The sequence below is a fragment of the Epinephelus moara genome, chromosome 6, assembly GCF_006386435.1.
Source record: "Epinephelus moara isolate mb chromosome 6, YSFRI_EMoa_1.0, whole genome shotgun sequence".
Lineage (NCBI taxonomy): Eukaryota > Metazoa > Chordata > Actinopteri > Perciformes > Serranidae > Epinephelus > Epinephelus moara.
This window is the reverse complement of record NC_065511.1, coordinates 33,648,243-33,666,375: the sequence shown is the minus strand read 5'-3', so window position 1 is coordinate 33,666,375 and position 18,133 is coordinate 33,648,243. Positions and strand designations below refer to the sequence as shown.

General features: G+C 38.5%; 2 protein-coding genes across 5 annotated transcripts; both read right to left on the bottom strand.

The window, feature by feature from the left end:
- Positions 1–1,867: 1,867 nt before the first annotated feature.
- On the bottom strand, positions 1,868–6,671 carry si:ch1073-228j22.2 (SPRY domain-containing SOCS box protein 4). Of its 3 annotated transcripts, XM_050046808.1 has the most exons (4): positions 6,524–6,671; positions 6,192–6,402; positions 3,809–4,619; positions 1,868–3,710 (listed from the first exon to the last, which is right to left on the bottom strand). In XM_050046808.1, the coding sequence occupies exons 3-4, from the start codon at positions 4,551–4,553 to the stop codon at positions 3,580–3,582; spliced, it is 876 nt and encodes a 291-aa protein (XP_049902765.1). In that variant the 5' UTR covers positions 4,554–4,619; positions 6,192–6,402; positions 6,524–6,671; the 3' UTR covers positions 1,868–3,579. The 3 variants fall into 3 exon arrangements, with proteins under 3 accessions (XP_049902765.1, XP_049902764.1, XP_049902766.1); XM_050046807.1 differs by having other exon boundaries at positions 6,192–6,671; XM_050046809.1 differs by lacking the exons at positions 6,192–6,402; positions 6,524–6,671 and adding an exon at positions 4,725–4,761.
- Positions 6,672–10,454: 3,783 nt separating this feature from the next.
- On the bottom strand, positions 10,455–14,772 carry LOC126391547 (H-2 class II histocompatibility antigen, E-S beta chain-like). Of its 2 annotated transcripts, none has more exons than XR_007570095.1 (5): positions 14,444–14,772; positions 13,777–14,034; positions 12,740–13,021; positions 12,530–12,620; positions 10,455–11,276 (listed from the first exon to the last, which is right to left on the bottom strand). XR_007570095.1 is itself a non-coding variant. In XM_050046390.1 (5 exons), exons 1-5 carry the CDS (start codon positions 14,499–14,501, stop codon positions 11,251–11,253), a joined length of 735 nt encoding a protein of 244 aa, XP_049902347.1. In that variant the 5' UTR covers positions 14,502–14,770; the 3' UTR covers positions 10,455–11,250. The 2 variants fall into 2 exon arrangements, 1 of the variants encoding a protein (XP_049902347.1); XM_050046390.1 differs by having other exon boundaries at positions 12,530–12,640; positions 14,444–14,770.
- Positions 14,773–18,133: the final 3,361 nt, after the last annotated feature.

Genomic DNA, 18,133 nt, shown 5'->3' with positions numbered 1-18,133 from the left:
GAGAGGCTTATTTAAGCCTCCACTTAATGTAAGTTCAAATTTCACAATTGTATTAAGAACACAAAAATTAACATACAAAGGTAATATGACAACATTAAGGTGATAGCAATCAAATTTTGTGTGTATATAGATAGATATTGTAAAACTTCAGTCAGTAGCTCAGGCTGTTATTGGCTTTTTAAATCACTGAACTCAACAGGCTTATATCTGACAGGCGTCTATATGGGACAGGCCTTTAATCCCTTTTACACAAAGACTGTTGCTCAGCAAAAATGGGAAATACAATCAAATTGTTTATTTGAACCAATATGAATATTGCTTGTATAAAATAAGGCTTTGAATAACAAATCAATTATGTGTTATATTATGACACTCACTTCATGGCACTCGAGGATTACGGCACCTGGCATACCAACACAGCACCACTTTATCCTGTTAAATCTATACTCATAACATGGATTAATATTTATGAAAACTACTAAGAAATATGAATCCAGGGAATCGAGGAAGGGACACATATTCTGACTTAATGACAGCCTCAGAGGTAGGGAGTCACTACTTATTTTTTTTATCATGTCGGTAAACCTGAATGAAATACAGTCTTCTCTGGTGCTCATGGTTTTAGTAAAATGAACTGAACCGAGCTGACAATGTGTAGCATCTCCGTATTGATAAAAATATAGATATTTATATTGTATGTGCGATCTAAACATCTAACTAACATTAGCTCAAGTAGATAGTCAACAATCTGGTTTTATACATCCAAAGAACTTCTATAAAAATGAACTGTTGGCAACCAGAGCAGACGTCTAATTGAGACAGGCGTTTATTTGTCAAAATGTGGAGCTACACCAGGCTCGTAAAAGGGACTGGGTCTTTAAATGGGCCGTTCTGCATACTTTTGGTACTTAAAGTACATTTTCCTAATAATACTAATGTACTTTTACTTAAATTAAATTTGGACTTACTTGTAGTTGAGTGATTATAGACCATAGTAATTCTACTTAAGTAAAGCATCTGTTGAGTCCTGAGCAAAATCATAATAGGCTATATGTCACTGAGTCAAACAGATAAACATGGATACATGGACAGAAGTACATGGAGAAAATCAGCTACAAAACAGCAGGTAAATGTTCTTTTAAGTGTCTTTTATATCATTTTTATAGAGAAACAGTTTTTTGCCAGGTAAAACCATTCAGTGAATTGGCACCTCTAAATATTATTAAAAATTGACCTCTGCAAGTGAGAAATTTAGGAGGATGAACATCTGCAGAGTGACGAGTTGAATAAGAATGAACCTGTGACTTGGCTTAAAAAGTAAGTCTTGAAATACTCAGGAATAGTCCCTTTCCACCTCCGACAACAGTTTAATTCAGGACCTCCTAATTCATCCAGTTTTTGCATTGTGATATTGCCATTCAATAAATATTTTTCATAGCTGGTAGACTGAATGTATACTTCTCACCTTCTAAAGGCTGGCCGTTGGGAAAACATGTTAAATACTTTAATTAAAATGTTATTTATTTTAATGTACTTGGCACAGTAGCAGCTGAACGAGCAGCCAAGAATATGAGTCATCTTAAATCTAACCACGCAGATGCTCATTTAAAGATGCTGAGTTGAGACAGATTGTTATCATTGAGCAATATAGAGGAATACCCAAATCCAGTTCATTCATAGTGTTGCTTGGGAGCTATTAATAAATAAAATAAGCAACTGTATCATGTCATTTAAGAATCACCAATGAGTTTATGACAGTTTTATAACTGACAGAGGGTTTTTAACAATATGTTTATTAATATTTTTACACACATATAAAAAATAATACAAAATGAAAACTAAAAGCAGTTTAAAATGGGTTTGACATATAAATGGGTAGTCAAATAAATTATGAAATTAATATAAAATAAAAGGCAGCTGTGATGACACTCATGATAGCAGGATATGTTGTAAAATGTTGTCAGTATTATTCTGTTATTTCTTCCACCTGTATATCAGGCAGGTTTTCAGTCAGTGAAAGCAAATGGGCATTTATATAACCCCCTGCAGGGAAAGGTTTTAGCTTAATGTTTGTTGTTTTGCAGGAACAGCGACAGTCACTCTTTCTTCATAATAATTTTCTCCTGAATGTGATGTATGTTTTCTAAAAGCCTCTAAAAGCATCCATGTCACCAAACAAGACAACTGAACTGATCTTATTCTCCCTCCTTCTAACATTCACAAAAGGATTGAAACAGCAATAATGATGTTAGATTTAAACGGTGGCCATTTATTTTACACACAAAGAAAGAAACAGAGTTAAAGAGACACTCCACAAGTCAGGAGTGCCTTTAAATTCCTCTCAGCTCACTGTGAATGATTTAAAGCTTTTGTAGTTTACAGAAACATGTCAAAATCTCAGCAGTGAACTATTGTAATAAATAAAATGAATAATAAATACATTTGTCTGGCAATAATATCACATGGATGTAATAATTGGGGTTGCAGAGGGTACAGACAGTGTTAAAGTGCATAGGCCATTTTGATCAGGTGGGTTTTGAGACGGGATTTGAAGGATGTTATGCTGTTGAGCAGAAGGTTTTTGTAATCAATCCAGTACTGAACAGAGAGCCAGTGTAGTTGGATGAGAATGAAGGTGATGTGGTCGGATGATTTGGTGCAGTTAATGATCCAAGCAGCAGAGTTTTGAATGATTTGAAGCCTGGTAATGAGTTTGGTGGGAAGGCCAGAGAGTACTGCATTACATTAGTCAATACGTGATGTGACAAATGTATGGACCAAGACCTCAGTGCTGGACTGGGACAGTGACGGGTGGAGTCTGGAAATGTTGTGGAGGTGGAAGAAAGCAGTGCATCACTTTTCATATCGACCGAATCACTGTGACGCTAACACAACAATCACACAGATTTCAATTGCGGAGATAAGAAGAAAATGCATTTCCTGCCTTAAATAAATTATTTAAAGATATATATATATGTAGTTAAACATGGTGGTCAGACCTATCTGACATGTCTGCTGTGCGTATTTTATGTACTTTGTTGCTTCAATAGTGTCTTTGATAAAGCAAATCTACTGGCAAGGAAGATAAGTAATGTAATGCTGTGGACAGGGCCGCAGCAAAAGGTATTTAACCATCAAAAAAATCAGTATCAGTGTAAAAGTGAGTGAATATTTGCGCCGCTTTATCTTACGCACTAACAAATCGAGGCTGTGGAAGACCAGCAATCAGTTCTGCTAAGTAAAACTACTCATTTTGTCGATGGGGTCTGAGGGCTTTGACTTAACGGCTTCAGTTCTTCTCCCAAAAGGCTGTCTGATGGCAAGCTAAAGTGGTGAAATACTCTAAATGTAACGTACACCTAAACTGATATTTATATTTTTTTGGTAGGCCTCTTTTTTAGGTGGCTAAAAACTAACTGAGGCAGCGTTCACTCAGTGCCATTTGACTTTATGAATTTGACACAAGGGTTTTCTACCTGTACATTATTGTAAATAAACATTGTGTTTCGGTCTATAACACTTAAGTGACTGTCAAACTGTTTCCTATTGTGTGTATGTGTGCACAAGTGTAAGTGTACATTATTGACTAGAAATCAGGTAGTGCTGGAGACGAAAGGGTAGAGGCAGCTTGCCAATTTGATTCTGCCTCTGTTCCCCTAAAAGCTGGCGAATTGACAGTCCACATAAAGCCATCAGTGCAGGGGGATCACCTGGGAAGGAGAGACAAAGAAAAACTCTGTAAGTTTATGTGTCTTATAAAACCCAAGTATTTTATCAAAGCAGATTTATGTTCACATCAGACACTCACGTGTGGCACCGTTCAAGTATCGTAGTCGTATGCTGGCTCCTCCTCTCACGCTGCTCACTGCTGGGAACAGCTCCACTCCACGAGGAAGGTCTCTAAAGGCTACGCCAACATAGCTGCCATCAACAACAAATCCCAGAGTTCCTGCATCGGCATCCAGGACCAACAAGACGCGCTCAGGGATTGGGAGAGGTGTCCTTGCCACTTTTGTGTGTAATGAAGTGGAAGACTGTGTGCTTAAGTCCTCAGCGGCCTCAGAGTGGCACCTCGTTCTTGTTCCTGGGTAAAGTCCCAGTCTCTGTCCAGCATGCCACAGCTGATTGGTTTTGAGTTCCCAGCCCCAGGACTGTGAGTCTCCACCAATCAGCACAGTGTACCCTGAGGCCTGCAGAGGGCAGCTCTGCATAGAGATGCCCATGACAGCATGACTCCCTCTGTGGTCGGGACTCCACAACACCTCCCAAACATGAAGCCCGCTTTTCACCCCCATCTCTGCCCTCACCCCGTCGCTGCTCAGCTCAGCGGGTGATCGTGTCACTTCCTGTTTGCAGGCAGACAGTAGGAAGTGAGGAGAGCGGTGGACCGAGCTCCAGTGTGAACGACTGTCTCCCGGAGCAACAGGAGAGGAGTTCAGAGTGACAGCCAGACGAGAGGATGTGGGGACAGCCAGTGGAGGGAAAGCTGATGAAGAGGAGGGAGGGCTATTGTCTGCCCTGCTGTACAGCCGAACTGACAGTGAGACACCCATTGGTACAAACAGTCTGTACAGCTGAACACACAGGCAGGGTCGCTGCTAAGTGTTGTCAGAGGAGAACTGTGGAGAAGACAACAAAACACTAGGTTACACACTGGAACAAAATATATGATTACTTCCACAATAAGCAAGTGTGACTTTGTGTAGAACTAGAACTTTACTCACATAAGTCAGCTCCAGTCAGTTTAGTTTACAGTTTATTTGTGATAAAAATACCAAGAAAAATACAACTCCATTATCATTATTATTATTATAATTATTATTATTATTTTATGCTGTTTTAGCTCTGGATTGACCTGCCCGAGGATGTAAGGCTGTCTGAGTCACTGGCTTCGTTTAAGTCTCTCCTGAAAACATACTTCTATCAGAAATCATATCCTGACTTTACCTGAGCTGACTGTCTATTTTATTTTTTACTAGATGGCATTTTATGACATGTTATTTGTTTTATTCTTCTTGTGTTTTAATTGTGTTTAGTTTATTGTACAGCACTTTGTAACTGTTTTGAAATTTGCTATATAAATAAAGTTTACTATTATGCTTATGATGGGAGTGCAAATTTAGGTGGTTGCAGTGCTGTGCATTTACCTGCTATCACATTTTATATTCTAACTATAGGCTTCTAAATTATAAAGCTGATGAATGCAGTGGAGCAAAAGGAACCATAATTACCTCGGCCAAGGGGGTTATGTTTAAGCCGGCGTTGGTCTGTTTGTCTGCAAAATAACTCAAAAAGTTATGAACGGATTTTGATGAAATTTCAGGAAACTAGAGAGCTGCACGACTCGCCCTAAACTGTAACAGAAGAGCTAATATCATTAGAATGCATACCACCTTAGGTCGGGCATTGGTGAAGGACAAGATGGTTATTTCTTTGCTCTGTTTTATGAGAAATATTTCATCGTCCAAATCCCCAGCTATCCTTTACCATTTTTTTCTTTTAGCAACAACTATAAAATGAATACTAGGCATGCGGCAAGAGGTTGTTTTTCACTTCCTGTTTCAAAAACAAATGAAATTATGGAATGGTTTGCCATCAGACATTATACATGCAACAAGTGCAGCTGTTTTTAAAAAGAGGTTGAAGAGATACCTGATGGCACAGAACACCAGCGCCTCACACATAGGGTTTGTTACATGATGCCTGACTGTATGAACCTTAATGTGAAACTCTCCTGGTCTTTAACTCTCTCAATCACTGTATATGCTGTTTTTAGTAGTACTGTAATTAGCTTTGAGCTGTAAAATCCTTATTATTATTACTATAATTATTATTTTCTGACTATTTTGCGGTTAATCTAATGGACTTGTCTGTTTATTTTCGTTTTGTTTAGTTTTTTAAATTTTTGGTTTTGCAGTTTTATTTGTTGTCTTTGTCTGCCTTGGTAGTGCCTAATGGGGATCCAAATTAATTAATTAAAGTAATTGTTTTGAAGTAAATTAATTGATCAAATGTGTTCACTTTCCATTACTGGGTGAGGTAGAGTAGATAAGGTAATGTAGAAAATATGATGAGTAAGAATAAAGTGAAGTGAATAAATTAGTAGAGTAATAAAAGTAAACATGCACACAAACATGGGAAGTGACTATTTCACCTGTTGGAGCAGGTGAGTAAAAACAAATGAATCTTACCGGCTGTGTCGCTGAATCCTTCGTTGAGGCTGTTTGCAGACATCCTCTCTCTGTGTGTTTATAACAGTCTCTTATCACACATCTCGTGCGTCTTATCGCAGCTCGCGAACGTAACCGCGCCTCCAGCTCCGGTGTCTTGCTTATGTTTCTGTGGACGACCTCCGAGACGGGAACAGCACAGTCCATCACCTCAGATTGACGCCACACAGAGCTGCAGAGACAAGGACGAGACGAGACATCTCATGACGTGTTTGTAAACCCATAAGAAATCTTGGTGATACCAAACATCCAACTGTCAAATGATAAGATATCACGAGCCATCATCATTTCACCTCTTATAATTATTCCCCTCTGGTTTTCTTTCGTCTATCGCGTCCTGTAATGGATGTAAACATAAATGGCGAAACACAAGAAAAGGATCAAACTCGGACTTTTATACAACAAGAAGAGAAAAATGAAATAAAACCCAAATCGACTCATTATTCCGGAGAGCGCATGCGCAGAGAGGGGAACGTTGACTGTGAGATTTAAAGCCCTGGATATTGTCTTACAGGCAACTTGGACATATTGGTCCACACTTTTCTTGTGAAACATTACATTTATGAATAGAAGGTCAAATGATATTTGTCATGGAAAGATTAAAAGAGAAGGACAGCACTAGTTGTAGTTTCAGTTTAAAGGTTCAGTGTGTAGGATTGGCAGAAATGGACATGTTAATGTTTTCTTCAGTGTATAATCAACTGAAAATAAGAATTGTTGTGTTTTTGTTATCTTAGAATGAGCCGTTCATGTCTATATAGAGAGCCTCCTCTACAAGGATGTGTCCACCTTATTCCTAGCCACCATGACACCTTGTGCGAATCATGGGTGCAACTTCCGATGTTGAACCGAAACCGGCGATTTCCAGTGGTAACAGTTTGTATACAGTACTCTATTCTTCTTTCCAAGGGCAATTGGGAAATAAAACGTGGAGCACGCGGCCTTTTATCCACCTTATTCCTGAGGGCACTACTGTAGAAATGACTGTGTGCGCAACTTCCTGTGAGATAGCGGAAGTAGCAGTAAGCTAGTTAGTCCCATAGACTCTCTGTGGTTAGTCCCAGTGGCTACTCTTGGTGGCTGGTTCTTTTTGTAAGTAATTTGCCTTCAGTTTAGCAAATACTGATTTATTCTTTAACAAATATTTAACCAATGTTAACTTAGTATTTTCTAAAAATGTCTTTGCAGAGCTCTGGTACCTGTTGCACTGTCCGTGTCTGTAACGACTAAGGGGGTGATCACACCGAGATGAAACGCTAGAAACACGACGCCAGTAAAACCATTGTTTTCCTATGATACAGCGCGTCTGACCGGCATTCAAGCGTCTTTTTAGACGGGCGTTTTTCCGGCGTCTTTTTAGACGCGTGTTTTTGTAGACGCTTCTTTTTAGACGTGCGTAGACGCTGGAAAGTTAAAATATTTTCAACTTTTTGAGCGTCAGACGCCAGTAGCTAGCGCACATTGAATAAGCGCTTCCAGCATTTCAAGCGTCTTTGAAGCGTCCGCGTCTCTACCGTCTCATTTCTGTGTGATCACCCCCTAACAACGAGTCTAAGCTAAACTTTTGTCTTCAGCAACTGTGTGTTGAACATGTAACCAGAACAAAAAGGGATTGCTCCTGTTGCCAAAGGTACCATTGATATGAATGAAACCACAAGAGTTTCACGAGATATAGTGAAAAAGTTTTACATCAGAATTTGTAGAGAAGACTGACACCTAGACTGACAGGTCCGCCTTTAGAAAAATGGCACCTCTGGAGTAGGAACGTGGAAGCAGTGTATATTTGACATTAGGGCTGGGCAATATATCAAAACTAGATCTGTTGTGATATGAGACTAGATATCGTCTTAGATTTTGGATATCGTCTTATCAAGTGTTGTCCTCTCCTGGTTTTAAAGGCATCATTACAGTAAAAGGATGTAAGTCTGTGAAATTGCCAGACTGTTCTAGCTGTTCTCTCATTTCTCTTTTCCCACGTAGTCATTATATCTACATTAATGATTAGTTTTTATCAATAATATCATTTTTAAGTATTTAGTGACAGAACCAGTAGACAACTGTACAATATCGTCGCAATATTGATGTCAAGGTATTTGGTCAGAAATATTATATTTAGATTTTGCATGTGGATTAAATGATTAATAAGTCAATAAAAAACATTGCTGTTCAGCCAATCAACTAATCAGTTTATTGACTGATAGCTTTAGCTCCACAATGAAAATTAGAATTAAATTCAATTAAAAAAAGAAAGCCATAACAGTTGTTCGGTACAGGAGCTACACATTGATTAAATGATGAGATAACACTATATACCTGCACATTTTCAGCAGCCTTCCCGTGTCTCTAACTCTGAAACCCTGCCCCCACAAACCACATCACATCAACACATTAATGATGGGAATGAAACGTTAACAAAGTAAACCGGTTTATCCCCTGTGGTGGGACATAGCAGAAGACAACCCACGCAGCATTTTTACTGCCACACAGCACTCCAAAACAAAAACCAGCAAGTCGGGTTTTGTTGCTTATGTTTGCCTTTCTGATTCCTACTCCCAGTCCTTTCCCCTCCCAATATTTACCGTAAGTAGAAACAAGGTTAGTGTGTCTAATCTGTTCAACCTTGTCGAGGGCTAACCATGACTGAGGGCTGAGTGCCCACAAGCCTGACCTACTTTCATGGAGTGAAAGTGTGTCATGTACAGTAGGTATGTACGGAGGACATCCACCGTGCTTTTAGGTATTTAAGACATTAGGATTTTTATTCTTTGGAATTGTTGAGCATTTAGGCTTGTTAATTGTACAGTCGTATATAATAACCTATTTTTTAAGGTGTGTAGAGTAAAAATGACAAGAATGAGTAATTTTAGGCCAGCATACACACATTGACTCATCTGATTTGATAAGGGTACTCATGAATACCCACAGGCCTCTCTGACTCAAAATGCACCAACACCCACCCTGCAAAATCTAAAATACAATATACATATTGCGTACTGTACAAAGACTGTTCCAGCACAGGCAGATTTTTCTGTCCCAGTTATGTCATGTTGAGAGTTCTTTTTACTGGATAGTTTGTCTTGTTACTGAGTTGAAGAGGCTCACGGGCATGTGTTAATTATTTTATGTTATATTAATTATCTATGCCAGACATTAGCCTGAAGGGAATCATGTGTTGGTCGTCTGTGTGTGTGTGTGTGTGTGTGTGTGTGTGTGTATTTGTCTTTCCGCGGCTAATCTGGCATACTACTGGACCAATCAGCCTAATATTTTGTGTGCACAAGCATGCCTGTGTGCCCAAGAACCTGATTGTGGTGAGTCACAGTTGCTGAAAAATCTGTATTGGAGCCATAATATAGTTTTGTTTGTTTATTCTATCTTATCTTAACGAGATAAAAATAAATATACACGTGCAGTTATTAAACTGAACACAGGGTGAAGGGCATATAGGTAAGCTCCAGGTGATGAGAATCAGATGTGGAATGGAGAAAATTGACCGTGTTATGGAAGCATATTTAAAAGCTTGAATTGCTGAATGGAATAATGATTACATATGGACAATGCTGTTGCCCTTTTGTGTTACGGTCAGCATGTATATATTGTATTGAGGATAAATGGATCGCCAAATCCAAAGAGATAAAGCGCTCTGGACATTGGTTTATTGTTAGCCCAGAACACTTGTTGCGAACAAGGTCACCCGTTCGCCCCTCAGTGGCTTATTTAGACATTTTCTTTTTTTTGGAAGACACAACATGCCTCCACACCCTTAAAAGATGGCACAAAGGAGGCACAGGGGTAGCACTCGGTGCCCAGCCTCACATTTTTTAGTGACTTAAAAACAACTTTCTTCCTTGAGTAAATCAACCCAGTAACTGAGAAGATCAGAGCCATAGTTTACTTTGGCAAATACCCTTGGCACTGGTATTATTCAAACTGACTTACCTGTTCAACTAGATCTTATTAGGTAGGGCAAACAAAATCCAGAGTGAAGAGACTGATAAAACCAAGACGATACTGCTGTTTAAGATAATTGAAAATAACGTTTGAAGCATAATAGATTAAAGTGATATTGTTATCTCACTGACAGTGAATTTTGATAGCACAGCATTTCTTGTTCCTGCCTGAACAATAACAGTAGCTGCCTTTGGCTTTGTTACATAATATTTTTGTACTACTTTGAACGACAACCTCAACTCAAATTTTAGTCAGCAGATAACTGTTCACACATTCAGGTTTTGGCAGGTATGCTTTATTTTGGATAACATATATTCTGTATTAAATACAATCTCAATGTTTATAGGCTGGAGAAAAACAGACATAACAATGTGAAAATAAAAACAAAAAATGTGGATTTTAAGTGCATTATTTCTATGTATATGAGTAACATATATCCAGTATATCAGATCATGTGATTATTGCCCAGCCCATTTGTATAAGCCTGAACCATAGTGCTGTGTACACATTTTCAATGAATAAAAAATGTCCAAAAATATTAAAACAACATTCACATTTAAGTCTTCATTCTTCATTGTCCAAAATTTTTTTTTTTACAAATTACCGACAATTACACTTATTACAATATATATAGTTCTGGGGAAATCAGAGTAAATACTATATTACTATATTACTATTACTATAAATAGTTCATCTTGCCTTCTTTTCAAAATCAAACAACCATTCCTATTTGATGATTTGATCATCTGAACGCTTCAGGGATTCGTCAAACCATTTCATGGAAAATAAACTCACTTAAATTATCATAATGTGCACAGGACAAAGGAAATGTAGGCTTTGATAAGTGACTTTGAAAACATTATCCTCAGACTTCAGTAAAAGCTTATTTTAAACCTTCTCAAGAAGTGAGTGCAGCTATTTTGCCCATTAAGAACTGTGTTACTCCATATAAAAAACATCAACAACTACTTATTCCTTCGATCCTCTGACATTTGAGATGATTTCACAGTTGCATCGTTTCGAATTTTGGCTTGTATTACAAATGTTTCAGCCAAAGTGGTGGGCTGCCTTAACCTGTTGGCACCAACATTCGGCCTGGAATAAAAAACAAAAGGAGAAATTAAGTTACACATGTGGTTGATATTGAGTTACAGTGCTGACAAGTGTTTAAAACTAGTTGTCAAATCTACAAGTGCTACATGATCACCAGTGGATTTGGATGTAACAATGATCACTGGTGGTGTTGACTTTCATGCTCTATGATTTAAAAGCCCTGTGTGTAAGATTTTGGGTGATTTAGTGGAATATAGCGGTGATGATTGTAGACAGGATTGGAGACAGGTGGTTCCCCACCACATGCTAAAGTGTGCTCACCTTTTTTCTATGATAACTAAAGATCCTGACGTTCAGGAGGTTTTTATCGGGAGCCAAAATATCCACAGAGGTTTCCTCCTCTCCGAAACAAATGAACCAGGTGATTTAAACCGGTTGACGCTGCTCGTCGCTTCTAACTATAGTGGCGGATGCAAAAACATGAATATGCAAATGGCCCTCTCTAGAGCCAGTGTTTGGTTTGTCCATTCTGGGCTACTGTAGAAACATGGTGGTGCAACTAAGCCAACCTCTGGGGTTAAAATGACCAACGTCACAGCAGAATAAACATGTTTAAAGCCTGGTACAAAAAGCAGTTTTTGGTCTTTATAGTTAATTTCCCCCTTCATGACGACTGTACAGGGGTTACTTTTCAATAACTCACCTGTATTAAGGCTTAAAGTTAGGCATAATCAAGGGTGGCCTGCTATGAGTGATAGGCCTCGGCTAATGCCCTTGGCTTCTAAGTCAGATCAACCACTCGCTCCTCCACAGCGCCAGACTCTCGGTCACTTCTGGCTCCAAAAAAACCAAGATGGCGACAGCCAAAATGACAGACTCGAGGCTTCAGAAACTAACGAGTGACATCATGGTAACTAGCTACCACCATTATTTTTGCAGCCTATGAGGTCCTCTTTATAAATGAGGACCGGCTCCCTATGCAGATATAAACAGCTCATTTAAACGCAACAAAAACACAACTCTTATTTTCAGGTGATTATACACCAAAGAAAGTGTACTTATTATATTATATTCCATTTCTGCCAGTATAACCCCCTAAATCCTACACAGTGGACCTTTAAGGGATAATGACACAATAAATCTTATGATATAAAGGCATCAGTGCAGGGGTGTCTATCAGTTGCACTTCAGACAACAGTGGTGCAGTGTATTCAGAAGACAACAAAAGCCGGATGTAATGTTTATGTCTAATCTTAACGAGGCCTATTTATCTCTGATTTGGTCTTCACTCTCACCTGCACTGTTCTTCTTGTAGTAAATCAGCCCAGCAACCAAAAACACCAGACCCAGCACCAGACCTGCCGTCCCGATAGCGATCTTGTTATTCTGTGAATGAGGTATCGGGTCTGAAAAACACATGACCACAAACACAAAGTCTTGTAACTCTAGTCAAATGGAGATTTGCCTTGATAACATTAAGCTGATCCAACCTGTCACTCTCTTACCCCAGTCATAAAGCTTGGGCTCGGTGAGGCTGCTGTGCTCCACCTTACAGGTTATTTGCTCCCCAGGTTTGGGTGTAAACTCCAGATAGGAGTGCATCTGGTGGAGCCAGTTCCCATTGGACAGTTCCTCAGTGGACGTCACATCAGACGTCACCTCCTTTCCGTTTCTCAGCCAAGTCACTCTGATTTGTTTGGGATAAAAGTCGTACACACTGCAGATGAGCATGCCTGGATGTCTGCTGCTTGCTGTGTCAACTGACTTCACGGTGACGTAGGGCTCGACTTGGGGTAAAGAAACCACAGACAAAACTAGTTGGCATGAAATAGCAGATCTTATGCACCAACAATGCTGAGAGTTTCAGTAACACTTTAGACAACAGCCCGCAAATTACAGTGTAAATGTTTTGTATATGTGACGTACCAGTTAAATACTTAGTGGGTATCAATGGAAGGCAGAAGGGAAACAAAAGGTAACAAATCTGCATTTTGGAAGAACCTAGAAATATAGTCTAATTTATCAAAAAAAGTGATGAACTTATAAGGAATTATCACCTGAATCTGTAGCTCCCCTCAGATTTACGTAGATTTATAGATGATGGTTTACCTGTCCAGCCTAGAACTATGGTTTTGGTTCTCATAGCGTTATTCATGGCAAAAGACGTAGGTTTTGTTTCAACACTGGGGGGGGCATATATGAAAAGGATTTGGGGGTCTTCCACCAGTAAATTTTGAGCATCAAATACTAATTTTTCTGCATTCTAGTGAATTTCTATGCACTAAATTGTTAAAATAAGACACAACATGCTCACTTACAATTAAATTTAAGACTGGGTGCTGGATCCTTAATGTAAGTGATATAAAAAAAAGTAAGTTCCTCTTAAACCCAAAGCTGTTACCCCCTTAATTCCTGACCTCTTGTCTTCTTTATTTGTACTTAACCATAATAAGTATTATACCACACATCCTAGCCTTAATAATGACACCATAATTTGCAGGCTGTAATCTAAAGTCTGAACAGAATTTTAACACACAGTCACCTGGTTTTGAAAGGTCCAGTACCAATGAGACATGGCTTTTGCATTTGTCTTCATTCTTCTTTACTTGTTTCATAAAAGAAGGGCTTTTATTGAGGCCATCTGCAATGTCTCTTGTTTTCTCTGTGTAGCCGACGTATTTTCCCGCAGTGCTGTTGTAATCTATCAGAAGCACCTTGTTGAAGAAGATTTGCTCCATATAAAACACATCATCAGGGGAAGTAAACTGGCAGCGAAGCAAACCATAGCCAAAAAGAGCATCTGCAACGTGAAACAAACAAGTGTTAGATAGTCATTTCACTTGTTTTTATATACTTTATTTGTTGTGTTATTTGTAATTTCCTTATGTATTTTATGTACAGCCCATTGAGGCATTTTTTTGTTATTCTGGGCTACAATAAATTTTGACTTGACTTGACTAGATCATTTAATATGTTATATTTTCTTGTTCATTACCTGTTTTCACACTCTCATAATATGCAGCAGCTTTTTTATCACTGTTTTTGTGAGAAATACCTGTTACAATTATGATTAATCATTCTGATCTACGACATGTAGCAACAGACTGACAACTGGCACTAACACTGGTCTATGTGCTCTTTTAAACAGCAAAACAAATGAACAATGACTGCTTCTATTTTAATGTTACCTCTATTTTAATGTCACTTACCTGCTCTTGAAAATATCAGAAACAGAAGCAGCAGGGAAAAGAAGCTGCGAGCGAACATGTTGACACCTGAGAAATGACAAGATACAAATCGGAAGTAATTTGATCTCACACTGAAAACACGAGGAAGTGAGGCAGCACAGTGCTCGGCAACATTCCCGTAAACAGGTGTGGCTCTGTGGCCCCTATTTCAGGAAGCAGACTCAACAAACTCAGAGCCTAATCCCGATCTCCGGGTTGACTGAGCCTGAGCTGAGAAACTCTGAGTTTTCGGTTCCAGAACAGCTGATCACAGTCAGCTCAATCAACTCTGAGTATGTTCAGCCTGAGAGAGGCGCGTTCACGGCGAGCACTGAAAGACATCATCAGTAGAGTGCAGATAACGTGATATTCAGTGGCCGAAAGCAGAAAGCCGCTAGTTTCATCCCAGCTGAGTCGGAGATTTTACTGACCGCGAAATGAAAAAAACAAAACAAAAACTAACACGTCAGCTGCAGCTAAACAGAGAGAGGTGTGATGGGAACAGACGGCAGAGTGTGTTAGTAGGTAATGTGAAGTGATGCCTATGAAATGTGACGTGTTAATGTGTCTAATATACAGAAAATACAGAAACAGTACAGTTGAGACACTTTTTGCTTCTCCATTTTTGAACAGATATTGCACAAAAACTATACACTGAAAATAAGTGATTTTTCATATGCAGTTTAATTTGTTTGTATACTAAGTTATTATTGATGAATATCATTTATAGGTTTTTTATTTTTTCCACAATCAGGTCATAAACATGAGGTGCATTTTTACCATGGTACTGTCTCAACTATACCCCATATGTGTACAGTTGAGACAGTACCATGGTACAGTTGAGACACCTATTGAAACCCACTGATGATGACTGAACATCAATTGTAAATGCAATAAACTTTTTTAAAAAAGGACAATTTGACAAGATATTTCAGTATAAATTAATTCCTCTTTATTGAAATTAAAAACAATGGAATATTATTGTAAACAAGCAATAATAAAACACCAACACTAAAAATAGGCTAAACAAGAAGTTATGGCACGCAACTGAGTGGTCATGTGGGGCTAGGCTCTGGCGCCGGCGATGGTGTTTAGTTTTTATTTTACATCCCATAAAGGCTGTATCAACTGTACCCGTTCTACCACCTTGCCTATTACACCACAATTATCCATATATCATTCATGGTTAAAAAGATGTCCATTAATATAACACAGTTCAAGTATCACAAATATTAAATTTTATTTTCATTTTCTTTGTTTGTGGTCTTATTATGACTTGTAACCTGTTATCTCTGTCACAGGTACCCCGCTTACCACCTTGTGTATTTCTCTAGATTATGCAGTGACCTAACATGCTAGGATAGCATGAAATATGTGAGTTTTTAGGGCACAGAATGATGTTAGCAATGATGTAAGTTATGTTTGATGGTCACAAAAGGATAATAAGCTATTCATTGTGGAAGGGACATGGTAAAGTGAAATTCTTACCTTAGTAAAAAGACTTTTGCTGATATCTTCAGACTGGAGATGCTAACACTCTTCAAATTTCCCACCACCAAAGAGGATGCTAATACGCATGTGTTGAGTAAAAATCACGGTTCAGGCTTGCGGCGCAGGCAAGATATTTAGGGTGTTTCAACTGTACACATGTCTCAACTATACTCAGTCTACCCTTCATATATTTTAATATAATTTGCTGTATCATCTTATTCAGCCGTAATCTGATGGAGCCTAAACACACTGGGCAGTGACTCAACATCAAACACAAAAATGTTGTACAGACTGGTGAAAGTTTTGCTTATACTTTCTTTATTCTGTCAATATTAGGCTGAGGTTAATTTAACTGCTGAACTGCTGTGAAATGACTTCTGATTCACGTAATCTCCTTTATACTCAGATGGAGCTATTATGGGATGTTGAGTCCCTTGAATGAGCCAGTTACACCGCAGAATCTTTGAATATATGAAAAGTATTCATGAATCATTGCATCATATCTGCGTAGATTAATTTCTGATTAACACTGACAAACCTTAAGTTCTGTGGAATTCCTTTTATTTAAAGATTCTTTTTGGGGCTTTTGTTGCCTTTAATGGCAAAACAGTGTAATGTTGGGGGAGAGAGGGAACGACGCGCAGCAGAGGCTGCAGGCTGGGTTTGAACCCGATCACGCTCCATCCACACATGCTCCGTTGCAAATACTTTGATAATCGATTCTGATTTATGTCCAGGGAAAACCACCGCTGTCTCTCTGATGTGTTGTGTCTCTGATGTTGTAAAGAAAACTGCCGCTGCCGAAGAAGCAAAGGGCAATGCATAAAATTTGCTCCTATGATAATGTAAATCCACAATGTGTAATATTTGATATATCTGGGTGGAACAGATTGTTAAGATAAATGAAAGACTGTGAGGTCAAACAGTATCTTTCATACGGACACTCCTCCGGGGAGACATCCAAACGGGCTCTAATCACCTTCTCCTTACTCAGCAGCCTCTGTATAAACTGTGCCCCAACATCCACAACTTCATTCACTAAAGGACACGCCATGTTTCTCCTACCTGCAACAAGCAAACCTGCAAGCCAGCAGGTTTCATGGAGTAAGTTGCCATGGTAACTGACTCAGAGTTTTGCTGAGCTGGCTTTCTGAAACAGAAAACTCAGAGTTTCCCTCATCTCAGGCTCAACATACTCAGAGTTTTCACTAATCCTGCTTTCTGAAATAGGGCTCAGACCATCAAAATGAAATACAAATTTGATCATTTACCATGCATGTTACTGTGGTTGTTAATTTAGAGTTCCGTTTATCATCTGAAGGGTAAGTTGTAAAATTCTTAAGAATCTCTAACACAGAATCTTCAAATGGCAGCAACTTTATTTAGTTTTTTTCAAACATCTGTAAGGGTTTTTAGTATAGTTTTATCATCTTAAAGACAGATAAAATGAAAAGAAAGAAACCAGGAAAGTGGTTAAAATTTTAGTCAGCAGATAACTGTTCACACATTCAGGTTTTAGCAGGTATGCTTTATTTTGGATCACATATATTATTTATTAAATTTAATCTCAATGTTTATTGGCAAAAAGAAAACAGACATAACATTGTTGAAATACAAGCAAAAAAAAAAGTGTGTATTAAGTGCATTATTTCTATGTATATGAGTAACATATATCCAGTATATCAGATCATGTGATTATTGCCAAGCCCATTTGTATAAGCCTGAACCATAGTGCTGTGTACACATTTTCAATCAATAAGAAAGCCAAAAATGTTAAAGCAACGTTCACATTTAAGTCTTCATTCTCCATTGTCCAAAACAAAATTTACAAGTTACCAACAATTACACTTATTACAATATATAGTTCTGGAGAAATCAAAGTAAATACTAAATAAATAGTTAATCTTGCCTTCTTTTCAAAATTAAACAACCATTCCAATCTTTGATCATCTGAACATTTCAGGGATTCGTCAAACCGTTTCATGGAAAATAAGCTCACTTAAATTATCATAATGTGTACAGGACAAAGAAAATGTAGGTTTTGATAAGTGACTTTGAAAGTATTATCCTGAAGCCTCTGACCTGTCGAGGCGTGGAGACAGGACCTCTGGGGTGTCCTGTGTTGTCTGGCACCAGTGCATTGCCGACAGATCCTTTGAGTCCTGTGGGTTGCGAGGTAAG

What these genes read in the sequence shown, in the direction of transcription:
- LOC126391547 (XM_050046390.1), bottom strand. Translation starts at nt 14,501, where the DNA reads ATGTTCGCTCGCAGCTTCTTTTCCCTGCTGCTTCTGTTTCTGATATTT. An exon ending in TCTGATATTTTCAAGAGCAG is followed by an intron (nt 14,035 to 14,443) that starts GTAAGTGACATT and finishes TTCACGTTGCAG; the next exon opens with ATGCTCTTTTTGGCTATGGT. An exon ending in CTACAAGAAGAACAGTGCAG is followed by an intron (nt 11,277 to 12,529) that starts GTGAGAGTGAAG and finishes TTTTTATTCCAG; the next exon opens with GCCGAATGTTGGTGCCAACA.
- si:ch1073-228j22.2 (XM_050046807.1), bottom strand. Translation starts at nt 4,553, where the DNA reads ATGGGTGTCTCACTGTCAGTTCGGCTGTACAGCAGGGCAGACAATAGC. An exon ending in ATACTTGAACGGTGCCACAC is followed by an intron (nt 3,711 to 3,808) that starts GTGAGTGTCTGA and finishes TCTCCTTCCCAG; the next exon opens with GTGATCCCCCTGCACTGATG.